The 18,789-nt window shown below is 43.1% G+C and overlaps 1 protein-coding gene across 2 annotated transcripts in view; it reads left to right on the plus strand.

Annotated features, from left to right (window-relative positions):
• SDR16C5 (short chain dehydrogenase/reductase family 16C, member 5) overlaps window positions 1-7,608 on the plus strand; it is a 14,150-nt gene extending 6,542 nt beyond the window's left edge. For both annotated transcript variants that reach the window (XM_006769060.2, XM_015567431.1), the window contains 4 exons: window positions 949-1,048; window positions 3,031-3,175; window positions 4,088-4,213; window positions 6,356-7,608. In XM_006769060.2, coding sequence (XP_006769123.1) covers window positions 949-1,048; window positions 3,031-3,175; window positions 4,088-4,213; window positions 6,356-6,446 — 462 coding nt within the window. In that variant the 3' untranslated portion in view covers window positions 6,447-7,608. The remainder of the gene's footprint in view (window positions 1-948; window positions 1,049-3,030; window positions 3,176-4,087; window positions 4,214-6,355) is intronic.
• The last annotated feature ends 11,181 nt before the right edge of the window (window positions 7,609-18,789 follow it).

Below are 18,789 nucleotides of genomic sequence, written 5' to 3' on the forward strand. Positions count from 1 at the left end.
TGGGGCTGCTGGCAGGAAGGGTGCTACGAGTCAGGGGAGGTAGATGATCTCTAGAAACTGGAAAAGGAAAAGGAACAGATTTTTTTCTAAAGCCTCTGGAGAAAATGTGGTCCTGATAACACATTGATTTCAGCCCAGTGAAACCCTTCTTTTACTCTTGTCCTAAAGAATTGTAAGAATAAATTTGTGTTGTTTTAAGCCAAAAAAAAAGAAATGTAAATTTATGAAATAAAATGCAGTTATTCGTATAGGTTAATTATTTCTCTGTTGCAGAATACATCTTCTCCCAAAGCTCATTGCTCTTTCCTTTATCTTCTTTCTCCCAATCCCATATCAAAGGTGAAGGTGTTCTGTGGTCCTCCAACACAGTATCCGTCCCCTCGTTCTAACAGATATTCTCTTTTATGACATGGAACAAAATTAAGAAACTATTATTCAAAGAAGTAGCGATAAATGTAAAACAAAGTGATATTTTTACACTGAAGCCAACAGCAGCATGTCCTGTAAACTCTGTTCAAAAAAAATTTGAAATTCAAATATGATCCCAGGAGAAAAAGAGCAATATAAATCTAAATAATCTTATTCTTGATTATAATCTAAGTAATGATATCTTTTCCTTTCTGGATTGTGGCTGCCACAACTAAGATTCTCCTGTATTGCTTCAATTATTGTCTTAATATTGTGTTTTGAAAAATCAAATATGAGCAAAATGTAAGTTTGAGTAAATTATTTGTAATACTATTGGTATGCCATGAGGAAAATATTGATTTCATAGGTGAAACCAGTTAAGATGGTTACTTTCCAGATACTTAAGTTTTTATATTGCAGTGCCTTCAGGTATTTTTATGAGCTTAAAAAAATTTTTTTTAATCACAGTGATCATATAAACATCTGAAAAAGAGTAAAATGTGGTATAAAATATTAAAAGTTTTACTTTGCTCGTCCTAGACTTATAAAGCCTTTCTACCTGCTATGATCGCTAATGGGCATGGACACTTGGTGTGCATTTCAAGTTCAGCTGGATTATTTGGAGTAAATGGGCTGGCAGGTAAGAAAAGTGTAATATTTCACATTTGCACATTTTCCCTAGCTCTAACTTACATAATAGCTCTGAGTAATCAGCATTGACCTGATGCACCAATAATAAAGATAAAAAATTAAGAAGTATATTTAATAAAGGAAGTGGTTGAGAACTACATAATGCATCAAAACTGCCCATCAGATATACCTACCGGAAGTTGAAGTATGCACTTTGGAATCATTAGGTTTTACATAGTCCCCTGGGTTTAAAAATGAGAGAGAGAGAGAGAGAGAGAGAGAGAGAGAGAGACAGGGGAGACACCTTACTGATGACTGTTTTTACATAAGTGATTAGCATAGTCACCATCCCCAAGATTCATCTGGTACTGTTTTCAGGTTGGTAAAAAAATGACCGCTCTGCCTTCTGAAGTCTCCCCCTGCTGTCAGTTTGGAGATAATTTCTCCACCCCAAGAAACCTAAACTTCACCTCTTTGCTTTTCCACGGATTAGAAGACTTAAAGGAAATGGTTGCCACTTCCCTCTCCTTTGCAGCTGACTTGTCATTAGCAGTGGGGAGGGGGCAAAGAGATAGACCAAGATCTTCAGTGAAGGCAGCCCAACTCAGGAGGGGGCTCCAGGAGGAGCAGAAGTCTCATCCTTCCCTACCAGGGCGTCCCCAGGAGCAACATTCCGTGTCCTGACGCAGATCCCTGAGACTCGGGCATCAGAAGCCCTAGCTGCGATACTCGGATAACTTTGGCCAACCTTCCCGTGAGGCACTTCCGGATGCTTTGGAGCTGAGCCACTTAATCCAGGATCCACAGTACCAGTCTAGGCCCAGCTCATCTCAATTAGGTGAAGCGGTTTTCCAGAACCACCAGTCACCCAAAATATTTTCAGTCTGTGCACATCTCCCTGTACTCTGTCATTCTCAGAAATCATCACATGTTAGCATTGCCTCTCTCGTATATGTCTGATAAATGATGAAACTCTGAAATAATGCAGGTATATTTACAGCTTCTGTTAATCTTTTTTTTGATGCCGTATCTCTCTATCTTCAGAAGGATTCTTCCATCCCCAGCTGGCCTTAGAAACAAGCGTGAGCCTTTTGTAAATCCCGCCGTGGGGGTCTTGGCTCCCCAGCATCAGAATCACCAAGGGTGTTATTTGTCTCCAGGGTTGAGGGACTCAGTGAGCTGCATTTGTACCAAATGACTCAGATGATCCTAAAAGCGGGTCAGGACTCCTGTCCCCTCCCTCCTTCTATGGTCTTACCTGCCTTCTTGAGCTGCAGCCGGCCTGACATCCCCACGCCTGGCACTCATTTCCTGGCTTTTGCCAGTTGTGGGAGCCGCTTCTGAACAGAGCAAGTATGTTTACCTTGTTTGACTGTGTGGGACACAGGGAAGGAGGAGCTCATCTACACGCCTTTTCGACTCCAAACTTTTCCCTGCAGCAGATTGAAAATCCAGGTGTTTACTTGAAGTGAGAGTGACTGAAGACAGCAAGCTCAAAAGGGACAAGCTACTGAGTCCTTTGTTTTTCTTCTGAAAGTGGGAGAAAGAATTAGAGTTGGAAGAAACTTTGATCCGAGTATCATGACCCAGGCTGCCTTCTCTTGTCTAGCCTACTGCATCGCTTACTATATTTCCTCTTTTATGTGCCTTCCTGCCCCAATTGGGCTGAAATTCTTTGGGCCTAGACGCACATGCCATGTGCCCCATATAACAGCTAGCACATGTCTGACCATTCATAACGTGGAAGTAAAGGCTAGGAGTGTGACTGTCGGAGGCTCTCCAGCATCCACTCGGTCTTTATCAACTGAACTTTGTGTGACTGTGTACCTCCCCACTCACTCTGCACTTCTTCCAGTCGGGATGGACCAACACACGAAACAAGAACTCTGAAATCGTTGTCTGGTTTTCTGTTGGCTCGTGTTATGAGGAGACTTAATGTAATGCCATTTTTAAAACTTCAGAAGGTACCTCAGCGTTGTTTGTCTTTTTCAGATTACTGTGCAAGTAAATTTGCAGCCTATGGATTTGCTGAATCTATTTTTTTCGAACTATATGCCCAGAAAATAAAGGGGATCAAAACCACTATTGTGTGCCCATTTTTTATAAAAACTGGAATGTTTGAAGGTTGTACTACTGGGTAAGTATATCCTGTAAGATCAAAGAAACTGCATTTTAAGAAATAATCGCCTCTTTTATTTTTTCTATCTGTTTGTTTATTTATTTATTTATTTATTTTATTTTATTTTTTTTTGTATAGCAAAGATGGAGATTTATTGAAGAACAAGGACAGACTCCCACATAGGGAGGGGGAAAGGGTCCCCTATTTATTTTTATTTTTACTTTTTTAAATCCTCACCTCAGGACATACTTAGAGAAGGAATCAAACTGGCAACTTTTCGGTGCACAGGGCAACACTCAACCAACTGAGCCACTCGGCTGGGCTTTTCTAAAGTTGTTTAAAAATTTCTCTCGGATTCAGCATGATTTATGAATGGTCTCAGAATTTATTTTTTACTCAGAAGTGCTTATATTTAAGATGTTGGGTTTAATGTGAATGGTTTATCAAAGCCGTGTCTCACTCGCAGCCACCCTGTAGCCTGGATCTGCTCGCCTGTCTCCCCAGCATTCAATCACATTCCCTTTCTGCCACCCAACTCCCTCCTCCCCTCATCCCTGATTCCACAGAAGGACTGAAAATCACTTAAAGGGACACAAATTCCCCATTCTGCATCTCATGGAGATGACAGGAAATTCGTTTTTCAAAGACTTGCTTTATCCTAATAGATCGTTTATTTCGTGTGGTTTTACTTATATGCATATTATACATCAGTGTATTCATTAGAATCATCATTTTCCATTTCAAATTCCAGTCATTACCATGTTGATAATCAGGGAGTAAATATAGAAGTAGATAAAATCTGGGAGGGAACCAAGCAAACAAATGATAATGTCTTACAGTCTTTTTATGCTGAATGTGCAAGAACTGTTTTTATTAATTTGTTAATTTTGGTTGGTATTTGTTTTTGTCTTTTTCTTTTTCACTCCCTAGCTGCCCTTCTCTGTTACCGATTCTGGAACCAGAGTATGTGGTCAGAAAGATAGTAGATGCTATCCTGCAGGAAAACGTGTACTTGTGTATTCCAAAGTTTATATACGTCCTGATGTTTTTAAAAAGGTAACAATATCAACCAGCTTCTCTGACTTCTCTAATGTACCGATCAACAACTTTCCCCCAATCCTACCAGGAGAAGCCTCACCCGCAGAGTCCCCGGCACTGGAAACGGTGCAGGGCATTTGCACATACTGTGCCCCCTCTTAGCTGAAGCATTCCTTCCCCGGCCTTCCAGAATATCCCAAACGGCTTCAATGCATACTCTTCTAGCATCTGAGCCTGTCCTCCTCAGACATCTCACCGCTGTGTGGCACCCTGATTTGTGAGGTCCTTGGATTATCGGCTGCCTCCCCTCTGAGCCGGCAGTTCCTGGAGGTCAGACGCCAGTTGGTTTCTGCTCACTCTTGTGTGTTTTCAGCTCCAGGGAAGAGCTTGACACACACAAAAAAGAGGTGGCCTTCCTGCATAAGCAAAAGTCTTTTCTCTGTAGCTAATTGTATCTACTTTATACAATTAACCAAAAATCATTCTTCCATGCCTTCATTTCCTCAGGCTTCACCTAGCACAGGAGTGGTGACTGATACAACTGCTAAGGTGTGGGGTGGGGCAAGGGGGTCTATGGCAAGGAGATTGAAATCTGGAGTTATAATGCCTGCTGTGTACTAAGCCCGTGACTCTGAACATGACGGGCTTATTCTCCAGGTCCAATTTCCTCATTTACAGTGTAGAAATCAGTGCTTGTTACAGCTTGTGAATGAGTGAACGTAATGATTTTATTGGGCAGCGTGCGTGTTCACAGGACAGTGCCTCCACTTGCCTAACAGAGGTTAATGCCAACTGTAAAGAACATGGGATTTAATTTTTCTAATTTTTGAAATAATTACAGAGTTGATATTTACTTATATAAACCCCGGATTGAGGGGGGGAGGGGTTGCATAATTCCTGAGAAGGCTTTGGAAGCATGAAGAAGTTCAGTGAAGGGGGTCACAGCACGCACTCCTTCCAACATCCCACAAGCATTAGAGGGTGCCTGGTGTGTGCAGGCATTGCTGACGACCCTAGGGTTGGGGGTTACAGCAAAGGATAAGAGAGACAAGAGTCCTTGCCCTTGTGGAAATTATCTTCCTAGGGCAGTGATGGCGAACCTATGACACGCGTGTCAGAGGTGACACGCGAACTCATTTTTTTGGTTGATTTTTCTTTGTTAAAAGGCATTTAAATATATAAAATAAATATCAAAAATATAAATCTTTGTTTTACTATGGTTGCAGATATAAAAAAATTTCTATATGCGACACGGCACCTGAGTTAAGTTAGGAGGGATCAGGGAATAAACAAAAAATAATAAAGTAAAAGAGAAGATATGCTAGGAGGTCATAAGTGCTACAAAGACATAGGAAGCAGGAAAAGGAAATTCCAGAGTGGTAGGATCGGGGGTGCAGCTTGAGGTCTAGTTTTCAGTATGGTACTCAGGGGAGGTCTCCTGGAAAAGGTAACATTTACTAGAGACCTGAAGCTGGGGAGGGCAGGAACCGCCTGGGTTTCTTGGGGTGCCCCCCGAGGGACAGCACAGGTCCTTTACTTTATCCCCCGCCCCCTTAGCTCAGGGGTCAGGTTTCCTGGGCCTGCTCTGTTCACTGCCCCTTTCCTCGCTCTGCAATGTGAATGTCAGAATCCACAGCGTCAGAGTGCTCTGTCAGGAGGGACGCATGGGGGTGGAGAAGATGAGCAGTCTTAGTTGGAACTTGCCGGCCATCTGAGGAGCTATTGCATCTAATCCTCACAGTAGGCCCAGAAAGAAAGATGAATGACCTCATTTTACACTGGAAGAAACTGAGGCTCCCGAGCTCAGTAACTTGCCTGCGATGATGACATTGTACATGACAGAGCTGGGTTTCAAGCCAGGCTCATCTGACTCCACGAGACGTCCCTGCTTCCAGCCCATCAATACATAAAAAATAGGGAAGCTTTGGAAATGGACGTGAGAAGTCAGTTGAATGATGTAAATAAAGCAAAGGGAGGGATAGAAACCCTGGGCTGGTGTCCTCCCACATTGTAGACAAGCCCAGGGTGACACGGGGGCATGCGTAGCCATGTGTGCATGCGTGAATTCTGCAACAGGTCGGTGGCACTGCTGTTCAGCTGTGCTGTAAGGATGCTTTTATGAATGATAACCGAGAAAGTTTTCTCTTGTTTTCTCTTTAGTATCCTGCCCACCAAGTTGGTAATGCTCATAGGTGACTATGTGGGTGCCTTCAATTTTATGGATGGCTTCATTGGAAAGAAAAAGAACTAAAGGCCAACTCTGTGGCTGATGTCATCTAAAACACAACATTACATACTGCTTATTTCAATGAAGGGAAGGATTTTTGTCTGATAGAATATATCTGGAGACGGAAAGTACCATTCGTGTTCTTCTATCTGGACTGGAATATTCAGCCAATACTTTTAAAAATAATGTTGCCATCTGCTTTTTTGTTGAGTGCTTTTATTTACGATTAATAAAAACAGCTCATTTTTGTCATCTCTGCTTGCAGAGGACGTGAGAGAGAGAGAGAACCCTCTCACATGGTGAGTGTTTAGCGGGAGTGCCCTCTTTCCAGAGGACACACAATTCTAGATGTCCTGTCACCTTGCTCTTCACCTTAACCTTTTTGAACCTCTGTGTGCTCCCCGGTGTAGAAAAAGCCAGCCTCCCGTGTCCATCTTTCCAAAGCAGCCACACAAATGCTTGCTTCTCCATGCCCCAGATGCTCACAGAGTAAGTGCCAATCCTGCTGGAGGTTCACTGGGGGCCGCTGTGGGAGAATCTGACTGTCCATTCCCTGAAATCCCTGGTAGGCAGCGACCCTACATCAAACTTTGAATGGGACCACATTTTTCTTCCTAAAAGAGGTCGAAGAGTGGGTGCTTCTCACTCTGAAAAGGACATTCTACTGAGTTAGAGAAACTGCCACCTATTAATCCAGAAGACACACTCATGTGGTTCGTTTCATTTAGTATTTCAGGTTGGGATTCATGCTGAGATGTTTTTCCACAGGGTGGACTATTTTATGCATTTGCACTCATCAGTGCTGCCTTCATTACAATTTAATCAACTGGCCAACTGCATGCATGCTTTGGAGATTTCACCATGAAAGGAAGATTAAGCAAAATGTGGTCATTACCATACCCTGGAACTCCTTCCCAGGCTGGACAGGGCACCTGCCTTGCAAGAAAAGCAGCAGCCTTTGTCTCTGACTTCCTTTTGTGTGGGGAACAGGAAAGGTTGAGCAGTACCTTGGGTCACCCTGTGAGAGCCCAAAGAAAAGAGTTTAAATATCTTGGGGGTAAGTTGCTCTTAGAGCAATAGGGATGTGGGGTCTGGAGTCCACTGTGGACTGGTTTATCTTGAGCTGTCCGTAGGATTCCAACAATGCTGCTCCTGTATTTCCTTTCCATTCAGAAAGTCTTTTTTTAAAAAAAAACACAAAACTTGATTTGTGATCATAAAAATGATAGCTAATATTTATTGTGCCTGGCATGAATCTCAGCACTTTATACACATGATTTCATCAAAGAGGAATATTGCATCATTACTCAGAGAATAATAAAGCTGTTTGGTATGTGCCAAAGAAGAAAGGGCATCTTATTTCACAAGAGTGACATCCTACTCGACTGGAGATGTGTACTGAGAGGATCAAAAGGCCCCCTGACTAACCAACTGAAGTTCCAAATCCTTGGTTAACAAGGTTAATTAAGAGAGAGGCACAATATTGCTCCTCTATTACAATTCCAAAAGCGTATCTTCTAGGGGCCCGTCTATTTAGCTGAAGCATAAAGAAGAGACTCTTAGGGGATTTAGTAGAACAAAGGTCTGGGTGTAGTGGGCATCCACCACTCATAACAGCATTAACAGCAATTATTTCTAATTGGAGAGCATCTTGCAAGGCTGGATGACTACAAAGGCCTGAGATTCAATTGTGGTTTTATAGTACCCATAAAATCGTATAAACAAATTCAGATTTACTTGAAGTACCCCTAGGAGGAGAGACCACATGTAAATTAGAGCATTCTAGAGGCTAATAAATAACAAGGTGATTTAATACCACTTGAGAGCAAATGTACTCAGCATGTGTTTCATACAATTTTCCATCTGAAATTTAACCCTAATGATGCCATGATTAAGAGCCTACATAAGCCTTAAGACATGGAAGGCTAGAAGACAAGGGCTGTATGCCAGGTTTGGGCCCTCTACCCTCCAAGGATGGCATCGTATAGTTGCCCTGCTGCTCAAGAACTAAGGAAGATTCTTACTAATAGTATTAGAAGGACCTTGGCTGGGTAAAAATCTGTGACCGTGTTACTTCCTTTGTTTGTTTGTTTCGTTGGTTGTTTGGTTTTTACATTGTGATGCTATACTAGTCAACTCTGGCTGCCATTACAAATGACCACAGACTGGGTGACTTAAACCACAGAAATTTATTTTCTCACAGTTCTGCAGGCTGGACGTCCAACATCAAGGTGCTAGCTGATGCAGTTTTTGGCGAGAGCTCATTGCAGATGGCCCTCTTCCCACTGTGTCTTCACGGGGTCTTTCCTCGGTCTGTGGGCATGGAGAGAGAGATCTGGCTCTTACTTCTCCTATAAGGCCACTAATCCCATCAGGAGTACCCCACCCTTATCATCTAATCTCACCCTAATTCCCCCAGGCTCCGCCTCCAAATACCATCACACTCGGCTTCAACATATTAATTTGGGGGGTGGAAGGACACAAACATTCCATCTATGCCAAGTTAGAAAAGGAAATCCAGGCCACAGAGGATCCATATACTCCTCAGTGTCCCAATGCTGAGGTAGCCACAGTTTGTCAACTAAAATCATTTAGAATCCTGGAAGTAAGATGAATTGGAAATGCTCTAAAAACAACAACAACAAACACTTAATTCCAACCTCTAAGAGTCAGCACTTGACAGAAACATGACAGAATTTGGATCACCAAACAAAAGCTGATGTGAAGCAAAACATCCCATACAAAATGGTTGGGTGAAGAGATACAATGGCAGTCTAGGTATCTTCAGCATTTCCAGGCAGTGACCTATTTTGGCTTTATCCAACTGTCCCCCAGCAGCTGAACAGTTTCCCTTTGCTGCCAGTGAATAGGCCACAACTGGGCCATTGAAGAGAGCCTGGAGGGCCTGTGGCCTGGATTTGTCTCCCCCCACCCCTAGAAACTTGCTATCAAATTGGAAATCAAACCAATAACAAGTGCACCCGTCATTGGTGCTCATCCCTTGGGAAGGCTGCTTGCAGGGTGGTGTGGTGAAGGCTCTGTCATCTGTGCCCTTGCAGCACACGTGTACCAGGATGTCCTTCCTGCGGATCAGCACTAACTGAAGCAGTGACAGTAGAGGTGAGAAAGCTCAGCTCAACGTCACCAGCTATGGTTTCAAGGCCTAGGCCTTCACTGGTTGGCCTCACACTGGTCTTGATCATTGCATTGTATGCAGGCGACCACTGGCTAGCATGCGAAGGCAGGTAGACCTGTCACCCTGGGCTGTTTCTCCTGTTTCCCACGGTGGCCTTTCAGACCTTCTTCTCAAACCCACCACTGTCCCATCATCTACTCTGTCCCAAGGGCAACCTTCTCTCCTTCCTCACCAAGAAAATTGAAGCTGAAAAATATAAACTCCCTCAGTCCCCCAAATTAATATTTTCAAAGGCCTTATTTCTGCCTCCACCTCCCTTCTTTTTCTGAGCCTCAGAAAAAGCAATGAACTTGCTCAGACTGATCCTCCCCCCGTGCAGCACCTCCTCAGAGGTCCCCTCTCCCTTATCTCAACCTCGCCACCAGGAGCTGCGCCCCGAGTCCCATAAACATACTACAGGCCATGTGAAACTTAAAAATAATAAAAATAAATAAACTTTACAAAAACGTCCATCCCACTCTGGCAACCACTCTCCTCTCCATGAGTAACATCATTTAAAATGCAGCCTAGAGTCAAGTGTCCATTTCCTCACCTCCCATTGGCTCCTAAGCCACCTGGCTTCCACATCCATCCATCACAGTGACTTTTATGAAAATATCCCTGGGATTTCATTCTTCATCTTAATTTACTTCTCGTGACTGACATTATTAACCTCTCTGCTCTTGGTCCTGGTGTCATCTGCCTACCCGCCTCTTCCCCTGCTCCCTCCTCAAATTATTAATGTTCTCAAAGGTTCTCTCCTTGGAGTTCTCACTTTTTAGATTCCCTCAGGGGCTCCTCACCATGCCCACGGCTCCTCCTCCATGCTCCCCCCAAGGCATCCACACCAGAAACCCAGGTGTAAAGCTCTACTCTGCTGTCACTTCATCTCTCACCTGCCTACCCATTAGTCATCAAATCCAGTCCACTCATCCTCTCAACCATCACTAGCAGGTTTTCCTCACCTTCCCCACTGCTACTGCCTTAGTTCAGGCTCCTGTCACCTGTCCCCTGCCACTGCAATAGTTGCCCAGCTCATCTTTCTGCATCAAGTCTTGCTCACTCTACTAGTGAGCATTACATCCAGCTGGGATACCTGGAAACGCCAAGGTAACAAGGGCTTAAAGAAAGTGGAAGTGTATTTCTCTCTGAGGTTTTTGAAAAGCTGTGGTACATACAGGTGTGGGCAAAGTAGGTTTACAGTTATGAGTACACAGAACAGAGTTCATTCTTGCATTATTATTTATTAATTATTCTTTTCCAGATGAACAACTGTAAACCTACTTCTGCCCCCCCCATATATACAATGGAATATTACTCAGCCATAAATGAGAATGAAGTTTTGTCATTTGCAAGAGCATGATGAATGAAAAGGATCTTATGCTGAGTGAAATAAGTCCATCAGAGAAAAACAAATACTATATGATCTCACTTATATGTGGGATTTAAAGAACAATATAAATGAACAAACAAAACAGAAACAGACTCATAGATGCAGAGAATAGACTGATGGTTGCCAGAGGGGAGGGGGCTTGGAGGACTGGGTGAAAAAGATGAAGGGATTGAGAAGTACAGACTGTTGATTACAAATAGTCATGGAGATGTGAAATACAGCATAGGAAATGCAGTCAATAATACTGTAATAACTATGTATGGTGCCCGTTGGGTACTGGAAATATCCGGGGGATGATTGTCCAACCAGTATGCTGCAGACCTGAAGCTAACACAAAATAATATTGAATGTAAAATGTTATTAAAAGGTTTTTTTAATTTAAAAAAATAAATTTAAAAAACTAAAAGCCTGGAGGTGGCTGTGCAGGCTTGTCAGAGACCCAAGCTCCTCTGTGCGTTTGCTATGGGTGGTTACAGCCCAAACGTCACTGATGAGCACAGTCCACTCTAAGCACTGAAACTTCAGCCATGATGCCCACATTCCAGCCCGCAAGAACCCAGAGGGCAGAAGGCACCTCTGCATGCTTTAATGACAATCCAAGAACACTAAACACCCATGAACAGCACACCCTATTGGCCAGAATTAGTTACATGACCAAATCGACCTGCAAAGGATGCTGGTGGTACGGTCTCCATTTCACACTGTCACCAGCCAGCTGAAGACCACAGATTCTTTTACTGTGGGAAAAGGTAAGAGCAGATGTTGGGTGTCAGCTTATGGTTTCCACCACCGTCTACTTCCCCAAGTATCTATGCATCCTCTTCTTATTAGACACAACCCCAGACCAGCTGCACTCAAAGCCCTGCTCAGTTACTGCTTGCTTCACAAAGTCCAGAATTTCTTGTGCGGCACACTCCCCATCAGACCCAGGTATGCCTCTCCATGGCTTGATGATCAAGAAGGTGAAAGGTAACCGATTTATGCCGATCACAGTCAATATACAATGAATGGTGCACGGAAGCAGAATAGCCACGGAGAGGGAGAGAGGAAAGAGAAAGAGGGGGAGAAAGGGGAGGAGGAGGAGGAGGAGGAGGAGGAGGCTTGATGATGATTATAAATAGATGATAGATGATAGATAGATAGATAGATAGATAGATAGATAGATAGATAGATAGATGATAGACACAGTTGAAGGAGGAGGAGGAGGAAGAGGAGGTGGAGGAGGAGGAGGAGGAAAGGACTTTCCATTCAAAAGCAGGAGGGGTGCAGAGGTAGCACAGTGATGGTCCATAGAGGTGGAATCCTGAACAGAAGTCACAAGGACTCCCTTTCTCAGGTGGTCGTGCCTGGTTCTCCTCCGGGAAGTGTCTCCTCGCCTTTGCCCTCCAAGGCCCTGGAGGGCTCTTTGTTGTTTGATTGTTTCCAAGACCACATCTGAGGTAAGCTTCGCAGGCTACATCCTTCTTCAAGACTGCACAGATCGTACAGCCTCAAACTAGAGGTGTGAACGATTGCTGACTCTTTCAACCCTGATCTCTGTTTGCTTTGGCAATACAGCTCCCTCAAAAACTCATCTGGTACATTTATTTCATCCAACTCTTTGGGCATTTAAACCACTGCCAAAGGTCTTGCCTAGACAAAGCTTTAAGCCTGAAGAGTGTAAGAATGTACCTCTGTTACTGGCATCTGTGCTCCATCATTGCCACCTCTCTCTCTCTCTCTCTCTCTCTCTCTCTCTCTCCCTCCCACCCTCCTCCATCTAGTGGAGATTCTCTTGGAGCCATCTAAAGCCAAGGTTTAGGGCATCACTTTTCAACTTTTCATCTCATGACACACATAAACTAATTACTAAAATTCTGTGACACACCAAAAAATATATTTTTGCCAATCTGACAAAAAAAAAAGTGAATGGCTTGATCTTCTTGATAAAATAGTAGCTGGGCCAGCTGCCTAGTGTAAGAGGCCTAAGGTGAAGTTAGAATGTTGGAAAGATGACAATATTTGGGACTAGGCCTCTAAATCAGCAAGAGATGAATGGAAGAACTGAATTTTGCAAATACATTAAAGTAAAATATAGGAGTAAATTTCTTTACTGTAGTTAAAATATTGGCCTAACCATGAAATCCATTCTATTGCAATGTAGTGTAGGTGCCATAGGGCTGTGTGTAGGTGATTAGCCAAGACTCAAAGAGGAGTTGGTAACTGTTGCAATTGGATTGTCAGCCCTTTACACCTTAGTGTGATTAAAAGCTTTGAAGGTAGGAGAAGGGTGCCATCTACTGAGAAACTGCAGCATAACAGAGAAGTGAAAGCATTGGAGAGTCCTCATTTTTAAATTGTTCCTAGAAATTGTCTTATCTACTGCTTGCTCTGCATATTTTATCAAGCATTTTTCTAGATTTTTTACAACACATTAATATGTAGGGACACTTTACATCTCCTCAATGAATATCCCATGCCCTTTTTAAATACATCACACTTTGTTCACATTTTTTCTTAAAATTTGTAGAGTTTTTTCCTAAATGTCTTTCATGAAAATTTCTAAAATAAAAAGTAGTGACCAGCACAGTTCCAAAAACCATACTATTATTCATACACAAACAAAAAACTTACCACTTGTTTCATTAATAAATTCGGGGTGGGGGGGGGGGTAAAAAATGTTTGACACAAGGCAAGGGCCAGATATATTCACAAGGCAAGCCAGATATATTCACGTTATGTAATACAAAATGCAAACCATGTTTATCTAAATGCACCATTTGAGCCTTGGCAGGAAGTCCTCTCTGGCACACAGTGACGTCTCCTGGATGACACAGGCGAGGGCCACCTGCAGCCTGCGTTTTACTTCCTACGGGCATCGGATGGATAGCGCTCAAGAGTTTTCTCAACATCCTTGGACACAAGAGACTCAGTGAGTATTCAGCGAGGAGGCTGGAGCAAACAGTTGGTTCCGTGGCCTTCCTGCTCAGATCTCCTGCAAGTTCAAACCTAAGTAGAAATCGCATTTATTGAATAGTTACAATGGGCTGGTCAACTGCTCTTTACCTTATAGATGGCCTATAATTTAATAAGAAGATTTATATGAGGTAGGTTTTATATCGACTTTAATGATAAAGAAAAAGAGATTCAAAGAAACTGAAGAAACTAGCCTGAGTTCACACATCTCGTAAGTAGTTGAAATTCCGAGGCCAATCTTTTTGACTCTCAAACTTACTTTTTCTTCCCGTGCCCAGGCTGTGTTGCAAGGGGAAAGGAGACATCCAGCCCAGAACAATCGTTGTGGGCAGCAGCAAAAGAGAAACTAATTCTTTGATTGGGGATGTAGAGTTCAATGCATTTCCCATGAATTTGGATTTCTGGCAATATCTACAGGGGACTGTTTCTCAAAAGGTTTGATTGGCATATGAAGCACCCACAGCGTCCATGTTTGGTGGGATTTGGGAAGAGCCACATTCTATATTTCCTCTTAAAGCAGCGATTCTTAACCTGTGGGTCGCGACCCCTTTGGGGGTCAAACGGCCCTTTCACAGGGGTCGCCTAAGACCATCGGAAAACACATATATAATTACATATTGTTTTTGTGATTAGTCACTATGCTTTAACTATGTTCAATTTGTAACAATGAAATTGTGGGCCACCGCGTGAGGAACTCTATTAAAGGGTCGCAGCCTTAGGAAGGTTGAGAACCACTGTCTTAAAGAGTCAAAATGTTCGTTTGTATATTAAGAGCCCTGAGCGGTAAAGAACTCTGTTTAAACTGGTTTATCCAACATTCCATGCAGAATTTTCCTTGCAGCACATTTAACATCCCAGTGAACACCAGTTAGAAAGTGCTGCTTGCTCAGTGAGGAGGCGTTGACAGGACAGTGACATGGTTAGAGTTTTTGTGTATTTTTTTTAAATATATTTTTATTGATTTCAGAGAGGAATGGGGAAGGAGAGAGAGATAGAAACATCAATGAAGAGCGAAAATCATTGATTGACTGCCTTCTGCAAACCCCACACTGGGGATTGAGCCTGTAACCTGGGCATGTGCCCTTGACCAGAATCGCACCCGGGACCTTTCAGTCTGCAGGCCAATGCTCTATCCACTGAGCCAAGCTGGCTAGGGCTCAAGTTGTATTTTTGACCCAGGATTCTGGCAGGTAGGGTTTGGGACTGGGAGAGACCCAATGTGAAAGGTAGCCAGAACCTGAAATGGGATATTTGGGGTAATAGAGGTGGAGAGAGAAGGACAAAAATGAAAAAATATTTAGGAAGTATAACTAATGATTTGGAGATGTGTTCAAGATGGGAGAGAATAAATAATAACCCACAGATTTCTAGCTTAAGTGTCTGGATAGATGTTGTACCATGAAAAAGAGATATTGGTTTAACTTACTCCTAACTTTTTTTAAGATATCCAGTGGAACTGATGTCCTGCAGACCACATTTTGAGAAATACTTCTGTGGGGGGTGGGGGTGGGTGGGAGGGGGTCTTATGCAGCATAGAGGGTTGCAAACCACAGCTCTAAGGTCAAGTCCTGTCCACTGCCTCTTGTAAATAAAGGATGAAACATAGCTATACTCATCCTCATCTCTTCACCTAACATTAATCACTGCTTTCATGCATCAGTGGCACCACCATTGAGCAGTTGCAACAGAGACTGAATGGCCTGCAGAGCCTAAAGTATTTACTATCTGCCCCTTTACAGAAAAGTTTGCAAAACATTGACCTCGTGAAAGACTAAACACATGGTAGATGCTTGAACCATCAGCAGGATGGTACATTGAAATTCATGAACATGAACACCAACACATTTACAAGCTAAGTTTCCTCAGGCCACACCAGCTGATGAGTACAAAGCAATCGCAACAAAGAAACGTTCTCTGGTAGTTCTCTGGTCTTGCCTCCCACCCCACTTGCAGAAATTTGGGGTCTCTAAGCCCGGCACGAACCTACCAAAGTCAGTAGGGCATCTGCCAGCTCAGCCAACGCTGCCACTCCCCAAAGTGGGCTGCCAACACCACCTTGGTGTTCATCAGCGAGCACTTGTGCTTCATGGAGCCTTTATCAGTTAGAAACGCGTTCGGTGGCAAATGGCCGAGATTCCTACTACACAGAAGTTGGTGTTTTTTTCAAAAAACAAACTCATAGATACAGACAAGAAAGCTAGCAGTGATTCTCCGGGGCTGGTTCCAAGCAGGATGGATAAAGGAGGAGGAAGGGCAACAAGCTGTTGCATAAAGCAGCGATTCACGTCTTTTTTTTTCAACTACTTTCCTGGTCACCCAACCTAATGGCTTACCACTTACATCTTGTCATCCTGAGCTAGCTCACCTGACCACCTTTTTCTGCAAGGGACTCTGGGAAGGTAAGTGTGAGCTTTCCAGCCTGTTTGGTAGAGGAAAGGAAAGGGCAGCGGGGATGGATGAAGTAGTCAAGCTACGGCGTGACTCAGTGCCTTTGCTCAGTCCCCGTCTCCGGCACATCCCACCATTATGTGTTTGAGTGAAGACAACGCCCCCACGCTTGGTGCCCCACATCGATGCTGGCCACGTTCAGCAGCTCACAGAGATGGAGCGCAGTGGCCTTTGTGCCTGGCATACCTCCTGTCCTCATAAGAGTGGGCATGGGGAATAGCATGCTATGGAATATGCTGAGCAATACCATCTTACTATACCGACTTTACCACAACCCTCCCCTCCCCCTTCTTATTCTAATGCTTGAAAGACACGTGTAAGTGTAAGGCCTCTTTAAGAAAATTCTTGTGATGCCCTCCTGAGCATCTTATATTAGTTAGTGCCGGGGAGGTCTTCCAGATACCTCCAGACCTGGCTGAGTCTATAGCAGGAGTCCTCAAACTTTTTAAACAGGGGGCCAGTTCACTGTCCCTCAGACCGTTGGAGGGCCGGACTATAGTTTAAAAAAAACTATGAACAAATTCCTATGCACACTGCACATATCTTATTTTGAAGTAAAAAACAAAATGGGAACAAATACAATATTTGTATTTGCATGTGGCCCGCAGGCCGTAGTTTGAGGACCCCTGGTCTATAGGTTGTGCACAGCTTGGGACCCCACTCGGGGATCCTCACAAATCAAAAAGACTGAGCATGAGTGGCTGGAAATAGGTTTCAGGGACACTGGTGCCCAGGGCTTAAGTAGGGCTACAGAGAGAGTATTTCTGGAATAATCACCACTTTCCACAAGCTTAAACATTTATATTTTGTTTATGAAATAGTAAATTTATTTTTTTTTTCTAGATAGGCTCAGCCTCCTCAGAAACATGGCTGCCTTAATTATAGGCAAATTTAAGGGGTATAGGAACTGGTATAGGAACTATGGAAAACAGTATGGAGGTTCCTAAAAAAAAAAAAAAGAATAGAACTTAGTTAAGGGCCCTCTCAAATATTTTTGCAACCTGCTTCCTCCTACTTGACATTTTTTCATAAGAGATGAATGTTTCTCTTCACAATGGGAAATAAGACCAAACCAAATGTCCATTTGATAGGTAATATTTTATTGAATTTCACACACAGGTGGGAAGGTAATGTAGTGATTAAGAGTGCAGGCTCTAGATAGGCTGTAATTAAATCTGTTTTCTCATCTGTAGAATGGAATAATAATTATCTCTATCCCATGTGGGTTTTCCCAGGTTTAAATAAAGTAATATTTACAAGACACTTAGTGAGCCTTGAATCTAGGAAGGACTTGATGTTAGTTATTCTTGTTCTTGTCCTTGGACTGATGGGAAAAGAAAAGACAGTACACGAGGCACCAAGGGGAGGAGAGACGTACTCCACAGAGGAGAAGAGAACATCAAAAGAACATAGAAGTTCCTGTGGCACATAATGGACAAAACAGGCCAAACTTCCCAATTTTGCACATTAGCCGGTGGTCCAGCCGAGGGCAGCCCACAGGTAGTGAAGTCTGACTCACTGGGAGAGGCAATGTAGCATTTTGCCACCAGATGGCAGCATAGAGCCACTGCCATTTTCACCCTTGGGCGGCATTGCGGCTTCATCAAACAGAACTTACATAGTACAAAGTTCCAAAGGAGAACTGAGTTCATAGCAATGGATATAGGAATTTTCCCAGCCAGACTTCCTCTAGTGCAGCGGCTAAGCCACGGGCACTGCTCTTCCTGAAATCCCGTTTCCATCCACTTTTCCTCACTCCGGTTTTTCTTCTTGCCATTCTTGGGAATGTAGAATAACTAGTACATCTGATTCACTTCAAAAGAGAATCATTCTATACCCAAAGTAAAGAATAGCAGGGTCCACCCTGCAGCAAGCAATTAGCTCATGGTGGTTCAGCTATGGCTAAAAGTTTCATTAAAACAAAACACCTTTTGCCACGCTTAACAGCACCACCAGTGATAGGCAAATCGCATTTTGAGAAGAGTAATTCAAAAACAAAGATGCCACAGAAATTCAATTGCTTTCTTGCAGAAAAGTCAAGCATTGTTTCATCAACATCTTTTTTTTAAATTGTCCTAACATTGGTCAATAACATTATATGAGTTTCAGGTGTACAACATTATAATTCCATACCTATGTACACTCTACTATGCTCACCACCAAAACTCTATACATTTGACCCCCTTTAACCATGTCACCTTCCCCCCCACCTCCCTTCCCCTCTGGTAATCACCATTCTGTTGTCTGTATCTATAAATTTGTTTTGGTTTTGGTTTATTTTGTAGTCCACATGTTTTTTGCCCTTTTCTGACTTAGTTTACTTAGCATAATTCCCTCACAACCCATCCATATTGTTGCAAATGGCAAAATGTCATCTTTTTTATGGACTAGAGGCC

Source organism: Myotis davidii, unplaced genomic scaffold (assembly GCF_000327345.1).
Source record: "Myotis davidii unplaced genomic scaffold, ASM32734v1 scaffold1, whole genome shotgun sequence".
NCBI lineage: Eukaryota > Metazoa > Chordata > Mammalia > Chiroptera > Vespertilionidae > Myotis > Myotis davidii.